This window comes from Centroberyx affinis, unplaced genomic scaffold (genome assembly GCF_046629955.1).
Source record: "Centroberyx affinis isolate AG114_WGS23_722 - 3 ecotype Tasmania unplaced genomic scaffold, CSIRO-AGI_Caff_v1 ptg003255l_1, whole genome shotgun sequence".
NCBI lineage: Eukaryota > Metazoa > Chordata > Actinopteri > Beryciformes > Berycidae > Centroberyx > Centroberyx affinis.
The window spans coordinates 1-17,407 of NW_027281279.1; the positions used below are offsets into that span (position 1 = coordinate 1).

Genomic DNA, 17,407 nt, shown 5'->3' on the forward strand with positions numbered 1-17,407 from the left:
ACTAATTGGTTTACATTTTCATTTTCACCCAAAATACAACAAAAAAACAAAAACAAAAAACTATTAGATACATAATTGTCACACCTCATAAAACGATGTTTTCTTTGTAAATTGTTTGCATCATTTTTCTGACTTGTTTACTTCTTTTTCCAATGTAATATGTCACACTGTGCTCCCTAGCACCAATTTTAAAACTAGTGGCCAAATGCTGCACTGCTCAGCTACTGTTGCTAAGTCTGCTGGACTAAGTAGGCACTCTTACTAAGTAGGCACCAGTGGTGGAAGAAGTACTGAGATCTTTTACTTAAGTAAAAGTAGCAATACAACAATGTAAAGATACTCCATTACAAGTAAAAGTCCTGCATTCAAAATCTTACTTAAGTAAAAGTACATAAGTATTGGCAGCAAAATGTACTTAGAGTATCAAAGTAAATGTACTCATTATGCAAACTGTCCCCATTTAGAGAGTTATATTTTTCATAAATTATTGGAATATTAATACTGATTTATTGACATACATGTGTAAGCAGCATTTTAAAGTTGTCAACGTGAAGCTAATCTTAACAATTTAGCTATACTTTTGGGTAGTCTAATCTATAACAATGCTATTTTATAATTATTTTATAAAGATGATCAAATGTTTTAAATATAAAATATTGATCTGAAAAGTAACTAGTAACTATAGCTGTGAAATAAATGTAATGGAGTAAAAAGTACAATATTTCCCTCTAAAATGTAGTGGAGTATAAGTACAAAGTAGCATACAATGGAAATACTCAAGTAAAGTACAAGTACCTCAAAATTGTACTTAAGTACAGTACTTGAGTAAATGTACTTAGTTACTTTCCACCACTGGTAGGCACTCTTAATGTGTTTTCATTTTCATGTGTCACTAACTTTTATCCTTGAATCCCTTCCCTCTTTGTGTGCAGGCTGTAGGAAAGATCTTCTCTGGCCTTGCCCAGTGTGGAGCCTGGGGCTGCTTTGATGAGTTCAACCGTATTGATGCCTCAGTGCTGTCTGTCATCTCCTCCCAGATCCAGACCATCCGCAATGCACTTATTCTGCACCTCAAGAGGTTCCATGTAAGTCAGTTATAGATGAAGCACAGGACCAGTAATGAATGCATCAAATGCATGCACTTTTCATAAAGCATTAAATGGGTACAGAGAAGATTCACTGGTGATGATAAGGTTAAGGCTTGCCTTTTTAGCCTATGTGCAAACTGTAAAAGAGTTGTTGACTTTTATCCCCCCAACACTACCTTCTGTGCATCAGTTTGAAGGCCAGGAGATCAGTATGGATGACCGCATGGGGATTTTCATCACTATGAACCCAGGTTATGCAGGGCGCACAGAGCTGCCAGAGTCAGTCAAGGCCCTCTTCAGACCTGTGGTAGTCATTGTGCCTGACCTGCAGCAGATCTGTGAGATCATGCTCTTCTCTGAGGGCTTCCTCTTGGCCAAGGTGAAGGACACACACACACAAACACAAACACACTTTTTTTTACATTACATTTTAAGTATTTAGCTGATGCTTTAATCCTGCGTGACCTACAATGAACTAAACAGTAAAATAAGCTGGGGTAAAAATTTGTAAGTTCACCACTACACTGGAAATTGCTTATCGCTGAGACAGACGTTACCAAAGTATTAGTAATGTTACTAGCCTGCAATCAAAGGTATAAAACAATGCATTGTAAGTCTGTGATACCTACTGAGGTATGGGAAAGTATTGAATTTGTGGGAAAGTGGGAAATGCAACCATATCCCTGTGACCCTAGAATGATTATGATTATTAATGAATTATGTAAAGAGAGATGTGCTAGGAAAATAAATATGAGAAATAAGAACTAAGAACACGCTTTCACACACACACACACACACACACACACACCACACCACACACCACACACACACTTTATCTGCACATTGTGAGTTACTGATTCAGGACTTTACCTGACCTCCTGTTCATTCCAGATACTGGCAAAGAAGATGACTGTACTGTATAAACTGGCCCGTGAGCAGCTCTCCAAGCAGTCTCATTATGACTTTGGCCTGCGAGCCCTAAAGTCTGTACTAGTGATGGCAGGAGAACTGAAGAGAGGCTCACCAGACCTCAATGAGGTAGAGACCAAAGTGCATTTTTGGAAACTCTTGCAACTCATGTTTCATTTCCATTACAAAAATGGCTTGCGTTCAGTAATGGGACTAAGAGATTGTTTGTGATCCTCCAGATATTGTTCTGTAGGTCCTAATTCTATTTTCCCCCATAGGACGTGGTGTTGATGCGCGCTCTCAGGGACATGAACCTGCCTAAATTTGTGTTTGAGGACGTGCCTCTGTTCCTCGGGCTGATCTCAGACCTGTTCCCTGGGCTGGACTGCCCTCGCGTTCGCTATCCCAGCTTCAACGATGCTGTGGAACAGATCCTGCAAGAGAACAAATACGTCATGCTGCCTAACCAGGTGTCTCATCTGTGTCCGCATGCTAAATTGACTTTCAGTCTTTGTGATGCAGAGCATTTGCTAGAGCATGTGACGTTGGTGTTTAGATGTTGACTTGGTCTATACATAATGCTGTCCATGGTTTCAGGTGGATAAAGTGGTGCAGATGTATGAGACTATGATGACCAGACACACTACCATGGTGGTGGGCCCCACAGGAGGAGGAAAATCAGTTGTGATCAGCACATTATGTCAAGCTCAGACCAGGTCAGTAATAGTTTACACTACATAGCTTTAGACCACCTCCCAGATCTTTGCTTGTGGAGTAGTCCTAGTTATAGTGATAGTTGTTTTATGCCCACATCAACAGGTTAGGATTGCTGACCAAGATGTACCCCCTGAACCCTAAAGCCATGAGTGTGATTGAACTCTACGGCATTCTGGACCCTGTCACTCGAGACTGGACTGATGGGATCCTGTCCAACATCTTCCGTGACATCAACAAGCCCACTGACAAAAAAGAGAGGAGGTAAAAAAGAGTCTTTTAAGAATTAATAAAGATATTTTACTGTATGGTGTTGCACAATGTTTAAACAGACAAACATATCTCAGGTAAATATAGCATTATTCATTATGCTGTGGTGGCTCCTCACAGTTGGAAAATTGTCCCCACAGCTAGAAGATGTAAATATAATGAAAATTCATCTGGCCTTATTTTGTCAGCCCCCATCCAGAAAAATAAATAAATAGATAACAATTGCAATTATAGCACAATTGCCCATATATTATGAGATAAATATCCAAACCAGAGCCATTCTTAAACTGAAAACTGTAAACTCAGAACCACAGTTACCCCCATCTACAAAACATTATACAGGAAAAACTGACCTCTCAAAGGAATTCTCTGAAATACTGCATAAAGACATGAACTTCAACTGACAGGTACATCCTGTTCGATGGGGATGTGGACGCTCTGTGGGTAGAGAATATGAACTCAGTGATGGATGACAACAAGCTCCTCACTCTGGCCAATGGAGAAAGGATCCGTTTACAGGGTCACTGTGCCCTGCTATTTGAGGTTTGTCTGAATTTCAAGATTGCTGTGCTCAGCATACATTTCCCTACACATCACTATACTTTTCTGCCGCCTGCAGAGCTCATTGTAAGTCATCATGCGTTACAGGTTGGAGATCTGCAGTATGCTTCCCCTGCCACTGTGTCCCGCTGTGGGATGGTGTTTGTTGACCCCAAAAACCTTCGCTACACCCCATACTGGCAGAGATGGGTTAACAACAGACCTCACAGGGTATGAGAAAATCATCTATAGGCTATGCTGATTGTAGTCTCTCAGCACAATTATAATATAGTTTCAGAATGTTTCAACTTTCACCTGTCTTTGTTTTTGTCTAGGAACAACAAGATCTGAACAAGCTGTTTGAGAAATATGTGCACAGAACTATTGAAATGATTGTGGATGGTATTGTTGATGGCAAACAGGGGCAGAAACTGAAGACTATTGTCCCCCAGACAGATCTGAACATGGTTGGTTAATCCTGTCCATCTCAAATGTCGTCCCATGCCCCTATTGTTGTATTGTGGTATGAAGAATTATAATCCAACATAAACTGTGTAGTAATTAATACAGTCCCATGTCCAGACTACTGCATTCATCCTGTATGTGTGGGTGGTGTGTTCAGGTGACTCAGCTGTCCTTGATGTTAGATGCCCTGCTCGACAGCGAGAGCGAAAGCGCAGACATCCTGGAGTGTTACTTCCTGGAAGCTCTGTACTGCTCTCTAGGGGCCACGTTGCTGGACAGTGGCAGGACCAAGTTTGATGAGTTCATTAAAAAACTGTCCTGCTTAACCACAGTCCATGATGAGAAGGCTATGGCTGGACCTGGAGAGATCCCAGGTGAGAGGAGAACACAAAACAACGTTTACTTCAGATGATTATCAAATGAGCAAGCACTGACTAGAGTAAGCACTGCTAACCTCGTCCTTTTTAGGTAAAAGTTCATGGTGGGTAAGAGTAATTTTACATCATGATTTAAATTATGATAATAAGCTGCGTTTCGATTGACATCCGTCTTGGGTTTGACACCTTGCTGAGGCTGAAGGAGCAACAAGGATCATGAACAAACCCAGCACTTTTTCCTTGACATTTTTGTCTTCACATGCATACATGTTTATGTGTTTTAATTTTATCAAAGAAAGAAAGAAAGACAAATATTATATGATATTATGGATAACAAAATGTCTCTATTCATACAGGTTACTTGCCAACTCTGTATGATTTCCATTTTGATGGGACAGAGGAGAAGTGGGTTCCCTGGAGCTCCCTGGTCACCAAGTACATCCACAACCCTGAAATGAAGTTTATTGATATTCTAGGTAAAGGCTGATTCAGTGAGCTGTCAGGCAAGGACAGAAAACAAATGTCCTGCATACATATGGATTTCAAATTTTGTCTTTCCAAGCTCTTTCCACCCATTTGTTTTCTGCCTGACCCCCTGATCCTCCATCTCCCCTCCAGTCCCTACTGTGGACACTACCAGAGCCAGCTGGATGCTGGAGCAAATGGTGAAGATAAAGAGACCAGTGGTTCTGGTGGGAGAGTCTGGCACCTCCAAAACTGCCACCACTCTGAACTTCCTGAAGAAACTCGATGCAGACACCACTGTAAATTCACTGTACAGCTATGAGTATGTAAAGTAGTTACTCCAACAGTATTAAAAACATTCTTTAATTGTTTTTCTCTCTGCTTCCAGATGACTCTGATCATCAACTTCTCATCCAGGACCACCTCGATGGACTTGCAGAGGAACCTGGAGGCCAGTGTGGAGAAGAGGACCAAAGACACCTACGGCCCTCCCATGGGGAAGAGACTGTTGGTCTTTATGGATGACCTGAACATGCCAAAGGTACCTGCTCCAAGCTCTCAACCAAGTCTACTATGTCCTCCTCAATCTTCACCTACCTTACCGTGGTCACAGCTCTTGTATGTTTGACTGTATTGTGATATTATTCCTGTCCAGGTGGATGAATATGGCACACAGCAGCCTATCGCGCTGCTGAAGCTGTTATTGGACCGAGGAGGCATATATGACAGAGGGAAGGAGCTTAACTGCAAAATCCTCAAGGACCTGGGCTTTATTGCTGCCATGGGGAAGGCCGGAGGTGGGAGGAACGAGGTGGATCCCCGCTTTGTCTCCCTCTTCAGTGTCTTCAGCATCCCCTTCCCTGAGGAGGAGTCCCTCCACCTCATCTACGCTTCCATCATCAAAGGCCACACTAAAGTGAGCAGCATCTACTACCTCATAAATCAGTGCATATTAGAACCTCAATAATCCAGATCCCTCAGAATTTGACTTTGTTCAATCCAGTGGAATGTTTGAATGAGTGAAATTGCAAAAAAAAACATTGCAATACTGGTGCAATTAATGAACCATGCATGTTCCTGTTTTCCAAAACACTTTATTCTAGTCTAATTTTCATTTGGAAGTTTTAAAATTGTGGGTCTCAATAAGGAGATCCCAATAGCTGCACACAATTAATAGTATGTATTTTTAGATAGTTATATATTGTATATACATATTTTGATCATTCTTCCTGTTTGGAAGTTGGTTTTGGATAATTGAGGTTCTATATGTATCAAACTCAAAATACATCTGAAATGACTGATGACATGGTATGATTTAATAACCCTGATCAAATCTTTTAGCCATTTGAGGAAGCCATACAAAAGGTTTGTGATAAAGTGACCTTCTGCACACTGGAACTGTACAAGAACATCATCAAAGATCTGCCACCCACTCCCTCAAAGTTCCACTACATTTTCAACCTGAGGGACCTGTCAAGGGTCTACAATGGACTGACCCTCACCAAGGCTGAGAGGTCTGATCCTGCACATTCACTTCATTAATAGATGTCACTTTTCATTTAAAGGCTTCTGTCCTCAACTGTCTTTGCTTTGGCACATTTCCTCTGGCAGGTTTCTGACTGTCATCCAGTTTGTGCGTGTTTGGAGGAATGAGTGCCTGAGAGTATTCCATGATAGACTCATCAATGAAACTGACAAAACCCTGGTAATAACAATAATAGAAGTTATTTATATATATATATATTCACTTTTTCTATTGACTGCAGTAACAAGTATTGTATTGTACATTGTTATTATTCTACATTTATGCTCTTGATATCCACTGTCTACTGAGTAGTTTTATAGTGTTGTATTCAAATATACCCTATGTTTGAGCCATTTTCCATTGAGAATCCCTTTGAAATAGATTCTTAATGGTTTTCTACCATCAGGTCCAAGGCCATATAAAGAACCTTATTGATGAGCATTTCAAGTCAGACCTGGAGGCGACCATGAGGGACCCCATTCTGTTTGGAGACTACAGGACAGCCCTCAATGAGTCTGAACCAAGGGTCTATGAGGACATACAGGACTATGATGCTTCAAAAGCCCTGTTTCAGGTACTGATGAGTGGTCTCAATCAAATAATCTTTTTGGTATGCTGTAGTATACAAGTACATAGATTGCTGTCATTATTTGCCACAATTAGTCAATACCATAATATATCTTTAAAAGACATTGAAAGACCATTGTATCTTTGCACCCTGCAGGAAATCTTAGAGGAGTACAATGAGACCAAGTCAAGGATGAACCTAGTGCTGTTTGATGATGCGCTGGAGCACCTGACCCGGGTGCATCGCATCATCCGCATGGATCGTGGCCACGCCCTGCTGGTGGGGGTGGGGGGCTCTGGCAAGCAGTCCCTCACCAAGCTTGCTGCCTTTGCTGCTGGCTGTGAGGTTGTAAAACAAAAGTAAAACATAAGCACAACAACAAGGCAAAATATTTGAAAAAAACGGGAACCATTTCTAATTCAAAAAGAGTTCTTCAAGCTTACAGTTACAAAGTTACCTTCATAGTGTTGTTTATTAGCCTGGTATCCAGCCCCTATGAATCGCAGTTTTCAGCACTCTTCGAATTTGCATGAATTGCCATGCAAATTCGAAGAGTGCTGAAAACTGCGATTCATAGGGGCTGGATACCAGGCTAGTTGTTTATAGAACCGGTTCCCCATTCTTTTCTTCAGCATTTTGTAATGGAATCTACTTTGCCCAGGTGTTTGAGATCACGCTAAGCAGAGGATACGCCGAGTCCAACTTCCGTGAGGACCTGAAAACCCTCTACCTGAAGCTAGGCATTGAAAATAAGAAAACAGTGTTCCTGTTCACTGATGCCCACGTTGCTGAGGAAGGCTTCCTGGAACTCATTAACAACATGCTCACCTCTGGTTGGATATCAAACTCACCTCCTGTCTCACACTCTGCATTTATCTCTCTTCTGACATGATAGCTGTAGAACTTGCAGTCAAACTGTCTCTTAATTTTCAGGCATTGTTCCTGCGTTGTTCCCTGATGACGAGAAAGAGTCGGTTCTCAACCAGCTTCGTGATGAGGCCATCGGGATGGGAGCAGGCCCTTCCAAAGAGAGTGTGTGGCAGTACTTTGTCAACAAGAGTGCCAACAACCTACACATCGTCTTGGGCATGTCCCCAGTGGGAGACACCCTGAGAACACGCTGCAGGAACTTCCCAGGTGAAATACTGTGCCAGAGACTGCTTGGTTTTAATATCCTCTCCAATTTTTGCATAATTGTATTTGGCTACGTTCTGTTTTTTTTTTCTTCTCAGGACTGGTGAACAACACTGGGATAGACTGGTTCCTGCCATGGCCCCCGCAGGCATTACATGCTGTGGCACAGTCTTTCCTCGGTCTGTAATTACACACATTTATATGTTCAATGCCCTTGCTATGAAAATGTTTGGTATAGGAGAGTCATTTGAGTGCTTCCTTTACATGAATTTAGCATAATTCTACTGGAAACACTGAGGTTTTTATTATACTTAACTTGCAACACGGCATTTAATTCTACAGGTGAGAGTCCAATGATCCCTGAGTCACATTCTGCAGCAGTGATAGCCCATGTATGCATGGTCCATGGCTCTGTGGGAGAGTACAGCAAGATGTTCCAGCAGAAGCTCAGACGCAGTAACTATGTCACTCCAAAGAACTACTTGGACTTCATTAGCACTTATTCCAACCTCCTGGAGGACAAGGACCAATATATCCTGGGTAAGAAGAAGGAACGTGTGATAAGCAAATTTAGCTGCTTCAGTGGGAAAGGTCGAACTGATGCCATACCGTGTACTGTTTGTTAATAAGTGTGTGTGATTATATGAGAGAGTAGTGTTTTTTGTTTTGTTTTATGGGAGAGTTAACTTGTCCTCTCCTGCCCCAGCTCAGTGCAAGCGTCTAGAGGGGGGTTTGGATAAGCTGGAGGAGGCCAGTGGGCAGCTGGCTGAGCTCAACACCAAGCTGGCAGAGCAGAAGGTGGTCCTGGCCGAAAAGTCTTCAGCCTGTGAGGTCCTGCTGGAGGAGATCTCCACCAACACCGCTGTGGGTCAGTGAGGACACACACTTCTTATCTTGGCATTATCAGGACTGACAGAAAACACAATGTGGCCTCACAAAACCCACCACAACAACTTGGCTGTTACAGACCAATTACTCTAAATACCTTTCCCTTCCAGCTGAGGAGAAAAAGACTCTCGCAGAAGACAAAGCCAAAGAAATCGAGGAGCAGAACAAGGTGATAGCTGTTGAGAAAAAAGATGCCGAAAGTTCCCTGGCTGATGCTCTGCCAGCCTTGGAGGCCGCCCGCATGGCCCTGCAAGGCCTGGACAAGTCTGACGTCACAGAGATCCGGTGATCCGTCCCTCTGATTCAGAGCATTCTTTTTATTCTGTTGTTGAAATAGCTAGAATTGATGGCCAAATTCATTAGAATTAATGGATAACCACAGCTTTCAAGAGTCTGAGCCAGCAATCAATGGTCTTGGTCTAGATGTCGAATTCTGTAATGCTGACACCCATGCTGAGCCTCTGCAAAGAAATGGAAAATTTAGAATAGATGATGACATCAGAACATGTGGAGAGTTGATTAATATAACACAATAGTTCAGGAGGTTCTAACATAATAATACACAGTATCCAGGACCAGGAATAATACAGTATACAGTATAACCATTTTCAGTCTGACACAAAAATGACCACAGACATTCAAAACACAAATACATGTCTTTCTGACAACATTCACTGGGAATACGTGCTTTGTGTTTTTATGCCATTTGTTAAAGGAGCAAGTAAATATGATGGTGTGACAAGTTGCTTTTTTCTAGCTGTCATTTACTAATTTCAGCAATCCTCAAAAGAGCAGAAATCTTTTACGACAGCTGTGTTGAAAGGTTTCTTACGTTTTTCTTACGTACAAATCTTTCTTTAGCTGAGGATATCTTAACGCCTTAAGCAAATGCTGCATGAAGTTTATCTTTACATCCATAATATTTGTTGATTATTTTTCTATGGCTCCGTCTGTCTTTTCCTGCTTGTCTCCTGGTACCTTGTGCAGATCCTTTGCCAAGCCACCGAAACAGGTGCAGGTGGTGTGTGAGTGCATCCTGGTGATGCGTGGCCACAAGGAGATCAGTTGGCAGTCAGCCAAGGGGATGATGTCAGAGGCTAACTTCCTGCGCTCACTCATGGAGATGGACTGTGATTCCATAAATGCCAGCCAGGTCAAGACTGTCAGAGGTATGACTAAGTCTGCAGTCAAACCAAAAGCATTACAAATCATGATAACCATTTATGTGATGATGACATTTGCATTTGTCAAGTATGTGACCAATATTTGGCTTGCCAGGCTTCCTAAAGAACCTCCAGACTAGTTTTGAGGAGATGCAGGCGATCAGTAAGGCTGGCTCGGGAATGCTCAAGTTTGTGGAGGCTGTCATGGGTTACTGTGATGTTGCCAGGGAGATAAAACCCAAGAGAGAGAAGGTAATGTGACATATGTATAAATACTGTTGTGTCATGCTGTATATGAAACCATAGAACAGCTGGATGTACAATGATTTTGTTAGGTGGCACGTCTAGAGAAGAACTTCTTCCAGAGCAAGCGGGAGCTGGAGCGCATTCAGAACGAGCTGAGTACTATCCAGAAGGAGCTGGGGGCTCTTGGGGACAAGTACCATGCTGCCATGGCAGAGAAACAGCTGTTGCAGGAGGAGGCCGAGGTCATGGAGAGGAGGCTGATAGCTGCTGACAAACTCATCTCTGGCCTGGGATCTGAGAACAAGCGGTGAGGCTGGAGGGCAGATCATGGATTCACAACATTTAATATGGCTCTCTCTGGGAATCTATGACCAAAGGTTGCTGATCTGTCCCATTTCCCTCTCTCCTCTTCTTCATCATTTTCATGGTCCACCTACCTCTCTTCACTACTCCCTCTTTTTCCTCTTCCTCATCATCCCTGTTCTCAGTTGGACACTTGATTTGGAGGAGTTGAAGCAGCGGCGCGTGCGTCTCCTAGGTGACTGTCTCATCTCTGCTGCTTTCCTGAGCTATGAGGGGGCTTTCAGCTGGGACTTTAGGAATGAGATGGTGTACCAGATGTGGGAAAAGGATGTGCAGGAGAGAGATATCCCCCTGAGCCAGCCTTTCAGAGTGGAGAACCTGCTGACTGATGAAGTGGAAATCAGCAGGTGAGATAAAGAAAAAGCCATGCGCATGCACGTATGCTACAAATAAAGTTGATTTTGAGTCTGATTCTAACAGCAGAGGACAATAAGTGCCTGAAAGAGCCTGACATGTGTTAAATAAACCTTGTGTGACAGATGGGGCTCGGAGGGCTTGCCTCCAGATGAGCTGTCAGTCCAGAACGGAATCCTCACCACCAGAGCCAGCCGTTTCCCCATGTGTATTGACCCCCAACAGCAAGCCCTCAATTGGATAAAGAAGAAGGAGGAGAACAATAACCTCAAGGTTTCATATTTATAATTTGTTACGTTATGTTATTTTTCTTCATTAGTATTCATACAGTGGATATCTCATCTACCTATAATCACCTTTCCCACCAGATCACCTCCTTCAATGATCCAGACTTCTTGAAGCAGCTAGAGATGGCCATCAAGTATGGCTTCCCATTCCTTTTCCAAGATGTCGATGAGTACATTGACCCTGTGATTGACAACGTCCTGGAGAAGAACGTGAAAGGAGCAGAGGGCAGGCAGGTCATCGTGCTGGGAGACAAGGAGGTGGACTATGATCCCAACTTTAAACTCTACCTCAACACCAAGCTGGCTAACCCAAAGTATTCCCCCTCTGTGTTTGGGAAAGCCATGGTCATCAACTATACTGGTGAGAGCCTTTGGTGTGGCAACCACATTTTTGTCTCTGACATTTGAACTGTAGGCGCTAATAGCTGTTTCTGCCTGTGTCTATCCATGTATCTATGTTATTCGTAGTGACCCTTAAGGGTCTGGAGGACCAGCTGCTGAGCGTTATCGTGGGATTTGAGAGGAAGGAGCTGGAAGAGCAGCGTGAGCGTTTGATCCAAGAGACAAGTGAGAATAAGAAGCTGCTCAAGGACCTTGAGGACTCCCTGCTCAGAGAGCTGGCCACATCTACAGGCAACATGTTGGACAACACAGAGCTGATCCTCACGCTGGAGGAGACTAAGTCGAAAGCCAGTGAGGTCAGTCTGTCTACAGCCTGGCCTCAGCGCACTCCTAGAGAAATACCAATCAAGATGGGGTGCACAAATATTGTCAATCATTATAGTAATAATACCCAAGAGGAGGTTCTTTACTGTGATTATGGGTACATTATGGGTGTTACGGGTAAGAGTGAAGCTGTTATAATAGACGACTGAAGACATCAAATACATTTTTTTGTCTCTGTGTGCTCCTCAGGTATTTGAGAAACTTAAACTGGCTGAGAAGACATCGGTGGACATTGATAAGCTGAGAGACGGCTACCGTCCTGCTGCCAAGCGTGGTGCTATCCTGTTCTTTGTACTGGCAGAAATGGCTCTGGTGAACAGCATGTACCAGTACTCTCTAGCCTCCTACCTGGAGGTGTTTGACTTCTCACTGCGCAAATCCCTGCATGACTCCGTCCTGCCCAAAAGGCTGAAGAACATCATGAACACTCTGACACACAATGTTTATAACTATGGCTGCACAGGTAAAGTGATTTAGAGGGTAAAATGGAATGGATGGAATGGGACGATTTCTTGAGATACAGCACAGTGTTTAAGATTACGTTGCACATTTTATAATCTGGCCTGTGTATCCTTAGGTCTGTTTGAAAGACACAAGCTGCTCTTCTCCTTCAATATGACCATAAAGATTGAGCAGGCAGAAGGGAGGGCACCTCAGGAGGAGTTGGAGTTCTTCCTCAAGGGTGAGATGAAACAGCTAGATAGAGCTTTCCTGAAACATTAAGTAGTGATCACATGCAGACACACACAAACATGTGCATGCAGACACACACAGTTTAGCATATTTTCATTTTTTTCCACCTCTTCTGTAAAGGTAATCTATCCCTGGAAAAGAGCAAGTGCAAAAAGCCGTGTACCTGGCTTCCGGACCAGGGCTGGGAGGACATTGTGAAACTAGCAGAGCTCTTCCCTGAGCAGTTTGGTTCTCTGCCTGATGATGTGGAGAAAAACCCCAGTGATTGGAAGTCTGTAAGTGACCCCACTGACAGGAATTACTGCAGGCATTTTTTTGAATGGCTTGAGGAATTAGCCCTTGTTCCTTTTGTCCTCAGTGGTACGACCTGGATGGGCCAGAACAGGCTCCCTTCCCCATGAAGGCGAACCTCACAGCCTTCCAGAAGCTGCTGTTGCTGCGCTGCTTCCGCCTTGATAGAGTCTATAGAGCCGTCACTGACTATGTCACTGTCACCATGGGCGAGAAGTGAGACTGTTCTCCATTCCCTTAACACGTTAAAAGATACATATAACTTTATCAACAATGGTGTTGGTTAAGTTGCCAAAACACATAATTATTCAAACACATAGAGTGATCAAGACTGAAGTAGTTTTTTTCCTTACACGTTTACTCTTATTTCTGCTCAGATATGTGCAACCTCCAGTGATCAGCTTTAATGCCATCTATGAACAGAGCACGCCTACCTCGCCCATTGTCTTCATCCTGAGTCCTGGCTCTGACCCAGCCAGCGATCTCATGAAACTAGCAGAGAGGTCGGGCTTTGGAGGCAGCAAGCTCAAATTCCTTGCTATGGGGCAGGGCCAAGAGAAGGTACCAAAGAGCTCTTTTCCAAATCACAGCAATGAAGCTTTTAGTGTGGTCAAGTCACAAGTATAGGGGTCGCTCTGCAGTCAAACGTGTTCTTGGTGAGTTAAATAGTTGAGGGGTATTGTCTCCTGTATGTGTGATAAAGGTTGCACTGCAGCTTCTGGAGACGGCAGTGTCCCGCGGTCAGTGGCTGATGCTACAGAACTGCCACCTGCTGGTGAAGTGGCTGAAGGAGCTGGAGAAGTCTCTAGAGAGGATCACCAAACCTCACCCCGACTTCCGCCTGTGGCTCACCACCGACCCCATCAAGGACTTCCCCATCGGCATACTGCAAAAGTCTCTAAAGGTGAAACAGAGTTCCTCTTCACTCACGGTAGCGTTCCCTGTAGATTTTTTTATAGATGGTGGAGGGGGTTTACTTTGGTTCTGAGACCCCGATCCAGTAAGTGTTGTAATGTAAGAATGGCAAATATTTGGATATTTATATCATAATGTGTGGGAAATTATGCTGTAATTACAACTAGTTTTTTCTTTTGCATGCACCTTACTACTCTGATAATATTTTATTTTTGACTGCCCAGGTAGTGACGGAGCCTCCCAATGGTCTTAAGTTGAACATGAGAGCCACATATTCCAAGATCTCCCATGAGACCTTGATGTCCTGCCCACACCCTGCCTTCCGCAGCCTGGTCTATGTGCTGGCCTTCTTCCATGCTGTGGTGCAAGAGAGGCGCAAGTACGGCAAGATTGGCTGGAACGTCCCCTACGACTTCAGCGAGTCTGACTTCCTTGTAAGTGTCATTTATATTGTGAATAATGCACTTTGTTAGACAATTTAACTGACCCTATTCTACGGTATACCTCACTGTTCTATGCTTTAACAAATGTAACTGTGCTCCATAGGTGTGCATGGAGATCCTGGACACCTATCTGACCAAAGCACACAATCAAGGAGATAGCAATATTCCCTGGGGAAGTCTTCAATACCTTATTGGAGAGGTTAGGCTACATTTGTTGTACTTTGTATAATGTAATATTTATGTTATCCTCTGAACACCACAGTCCTACTAGCTGCTGCTGTTTTCTAGGTGATGTATGGTGGGCGAGCTATAGACAGCTTTGACCGCAGGATCCTGACTGTCTACATGGATGAGTACCTAGGAGACTTCATCTTTGACACCTTCCAGCCCTTTCACTTCTTCCACAACAAGGATGTGGATTACAAGATCCCCCCCAACGGGCTCAAGGAGACATATGTCGGTCAGTTGTTATTTCGGTTCTTTTACTCTTAAGTATAAGGAAACAGTACATTTCTGTGTCATCACTCACATCTTTAACTGCCCTGTTTTGTGTTACAGATGAGATTGAGACCCTGCCCTTGGCAAACACACCAGAAGTATTGGGTTTGCATTCCAATGCGGAGATAGGATACTACACACAGGCAGCTAGAGACCTGTGGACCCATCTAATAGAGCTGCAGCCTCAGACTGGTAATATTTGGCATCTCTCATCTTCACTTCAGTGCTTGCTGTCACAGCAAGCACCTACTGCCTTGACACGCTCTGCTCTCCTCTCATGCCTCAGGTGATTCTGGTGGAAGCATCAGTAGGGACGAATACATCAGCCAGGTGGCCCAGGACATCCAGAACAAGCTGCCCAAAGTGTTTGACATGGACGTGATTCGAAAGAAGTTTGGCCTGGAGATCTCCCCCACCTCGGTGGTGCTGCTTCAGGAACTGGAGCGCTTCAACAAACTGGTGGTCCGCATGCAACGCTCTCTGGCTGAGCTGCAGAGGGTGAGGAGGAGGCGCTGAGGAAAGAAAGACAGAACAAGATGTTGCAAACAAATAGACAAGCTTTGCTTCTCTGTGCATCACACAGGTTGAGATCTATTCTGATTGTCTGGTGTCCCATAGGCCTTGGCTGGTGAGGTGGGTATGAGCAGCGAGCTGGACGAGGTTGCTCGGGCCCTCTTCAACGGTCACATCCCTGCCATCTGGAGGAAGTTGGCACCCGACACTCTCAAGTCCCTGGGCAACTGGATGATTCATTTCAAGAGGCGCTATGAACAGTACAGCTCCTGGGTAAGGAAGGGCCCACACTCTCACAGGTCACCTCTTATATAGTCAGTATACTAGCATTACACAAGGATTTACGAAGCAGTAGAGTGTATAACTTGATGTCTGATGGCGTGTATCTTCTGTTGTGTCCACCAGGTGGATGAGGGGGATCCAAATGTAATGTGGCTGTCAGGACTCCAAATCCCTGAGTCCTACCTGACCGCTCTGGTCCAAGCCACATGCAGGAAGAACAGCTGGCCTCTGGATCGCTCCACACTCTACACACAGGTGACCCAGTACCGCAGTGAGGACGAAGTCAGTGACAGACCTGGACAGGGTAAAAATCCTTATTGCCGTACACAAAAACTTTAATTGCACTGTACTAGCAGTAAGGTACAGAGTCTGATGATGTTGTTTTTCTCTCCTGCAGGCTGCTTTGTGTCTGGCCTGTATCTGGAGGGAGCAGACTGGGACATGGAGAAGGGCTGTCTCGTAAAGAGTAAACCCAAAGTTCTGGTAGTCCAACTGCCCGTACTCAAGGTCATCCCCATAGAGACACGCCGCCTCAAATTACAGGTGTGGACCACAGGCACTCCCTGTACGCCTGTATATACTGTAGATAGATATAGTTCTCTATTTTTATGTATTTTCTTAACTGTATTTTCATGTATTTTTCACCACAGAATACGTTGCGGACGCCAGTGTACACAACATCCATGCGGAGGAATGCTATGGGCGTGGGGTTGGTGTTTGAGGCGGACCTGTTCACCACCAAGCACATCTCCCACTGGGTGCTGCAGGGTGTCTGCCTCTGCCTCAACTCTGACTGAAGACTCAGTGGACTCACCAGCTTTCACAGTCTGTTCTTACATCTTAATTAATAGCAATGTTAAGATGAGCTTTGATGTCTTTGACTTATGGATATAAGAATTGTTTCTACAAAATAAATAAGTTGTACTGAAAGGTTTTATGTATTTAAATGACAAAAATAAATTGATTAAAACACTTGAGCAACCTCCAAATTAGTGTAATGTAAGGGCATCAAAATTAGTAGAATGTAAGGGTGTTCAATTTCCACATAAACTATAAAAGCGAGGAGCACACACATGGATCTATTTTGGGTACTCTAATTTATTTTCACTCTTGCTTAAAAAAATGTTCTCAGCAGAGCTGCAGACAAATTAAGTGATTACAGTGAAAAACAAAAGACTGAACAAAATCAATTATCCAGCTCTTTAAAGTGGTAGAAAGGAGGAAGAAGAACTCAGAATACATGTTTCAACCATTAGTGTTGATTATTAAAAACATGTAGCCATTTGGCCAGAGGGGCAATAGCATTAGGAAGACTGTCCTTCTACTGGAGGTTCATACATTTCATATTTTCCTCACTAGATGGCAGCACACTGCAGTACTGAGCTGTGTGCTTATGGCAGTGGACTAACTCTGGTAAAGTGCCAATATATATCAGGGGCCCCTAAAGCCCTTACCTCTGCTATTTTTAATCTCTGCAGAAAGATCACTTTATTAAATTAACTCCTCTGTGTTCACTTTGACATTTCTAACGCCCAGAATCTGCACTCTGTTAGGCCTGACAAAATGAAGGGGCAAGCAAAGTCACAAGGAGAATAATGTCTTCTTTGTGTTTGTTTTAATTAAAATCTTAACATTATTTCTCCAGGTTATATTTCTTCTTCCCTCCCCCCTGCTTATGCTTGTGTGTAGG

General features: G+C 43.6%; 1 protein-coding gene across 1 annotated transcript; it reads left to right on the plus strand.

The window, feature by feature from the left end:
- Window positions 1-932: 932 nt before the first annotated feature.
- On the plus strand, window positions 933-16,514 carry dnah10 (dynein axonemal heavy chain 10; the record flags this gene model as incomplete). Its single annotated transcript, XM_071538323.1, has 46 exons — window positions 933-1,085; window positions 1,279-1,467; window positions 1,980-2,126; window positions 2,276-2,467; window positions 2,595-2,713; window positions 2,817-2,975; window positions 3,389-3,524; window positions 3,630-3,752; window positions 3,857-3,988; window positions 4,144-4,360; window positions 4,720-4,839; window positions 4,982-5,127; window positions 5,217-5,369; window positions 5,484-5,744; window positions 6,170-6,342; window positions 6,440-6,533; window positions 6,760-6,927; window positions 7,078-7,266; window positions 7,583-7,754; window positions 7,855-8,058; window positions 8,154-8,234; window positions 8,398-8,595; window positions 8,762-8,923; window positions 9,054-9,228; window positions 9,931-10,112; window positions 10,222-10,358; window positions 10,442-10,659; window positions 10,841-11,062; window positions 11,195-11,342; window positions 11,438-11,717; window positions 11,825-12,054; window positions 12,272-12,545; window positions 12,660-12,764; window positions 12,896-13,050; window positions 13,134-13,282; window positions 13,444-13,627; window positions 13,770-13,970; window positions 14,206-14,415; window positions 14,528-14,623; window positions 14,713-14,884; window positions 14,983-15,114; window positions 15,209-15,420; window positions 15,541-15,708; window positions 15,841-16,021; window positions 16,115-16,260; window positions 16,368-16,514. Coding segments are annotated over 46 exons (7,812 nt in total), but the record flags the coding sequence as incomplete, so codon positions are not given.
- Between the last annotated feature and the right edge of the window lie 893 nt (window positions 16,515-17,407).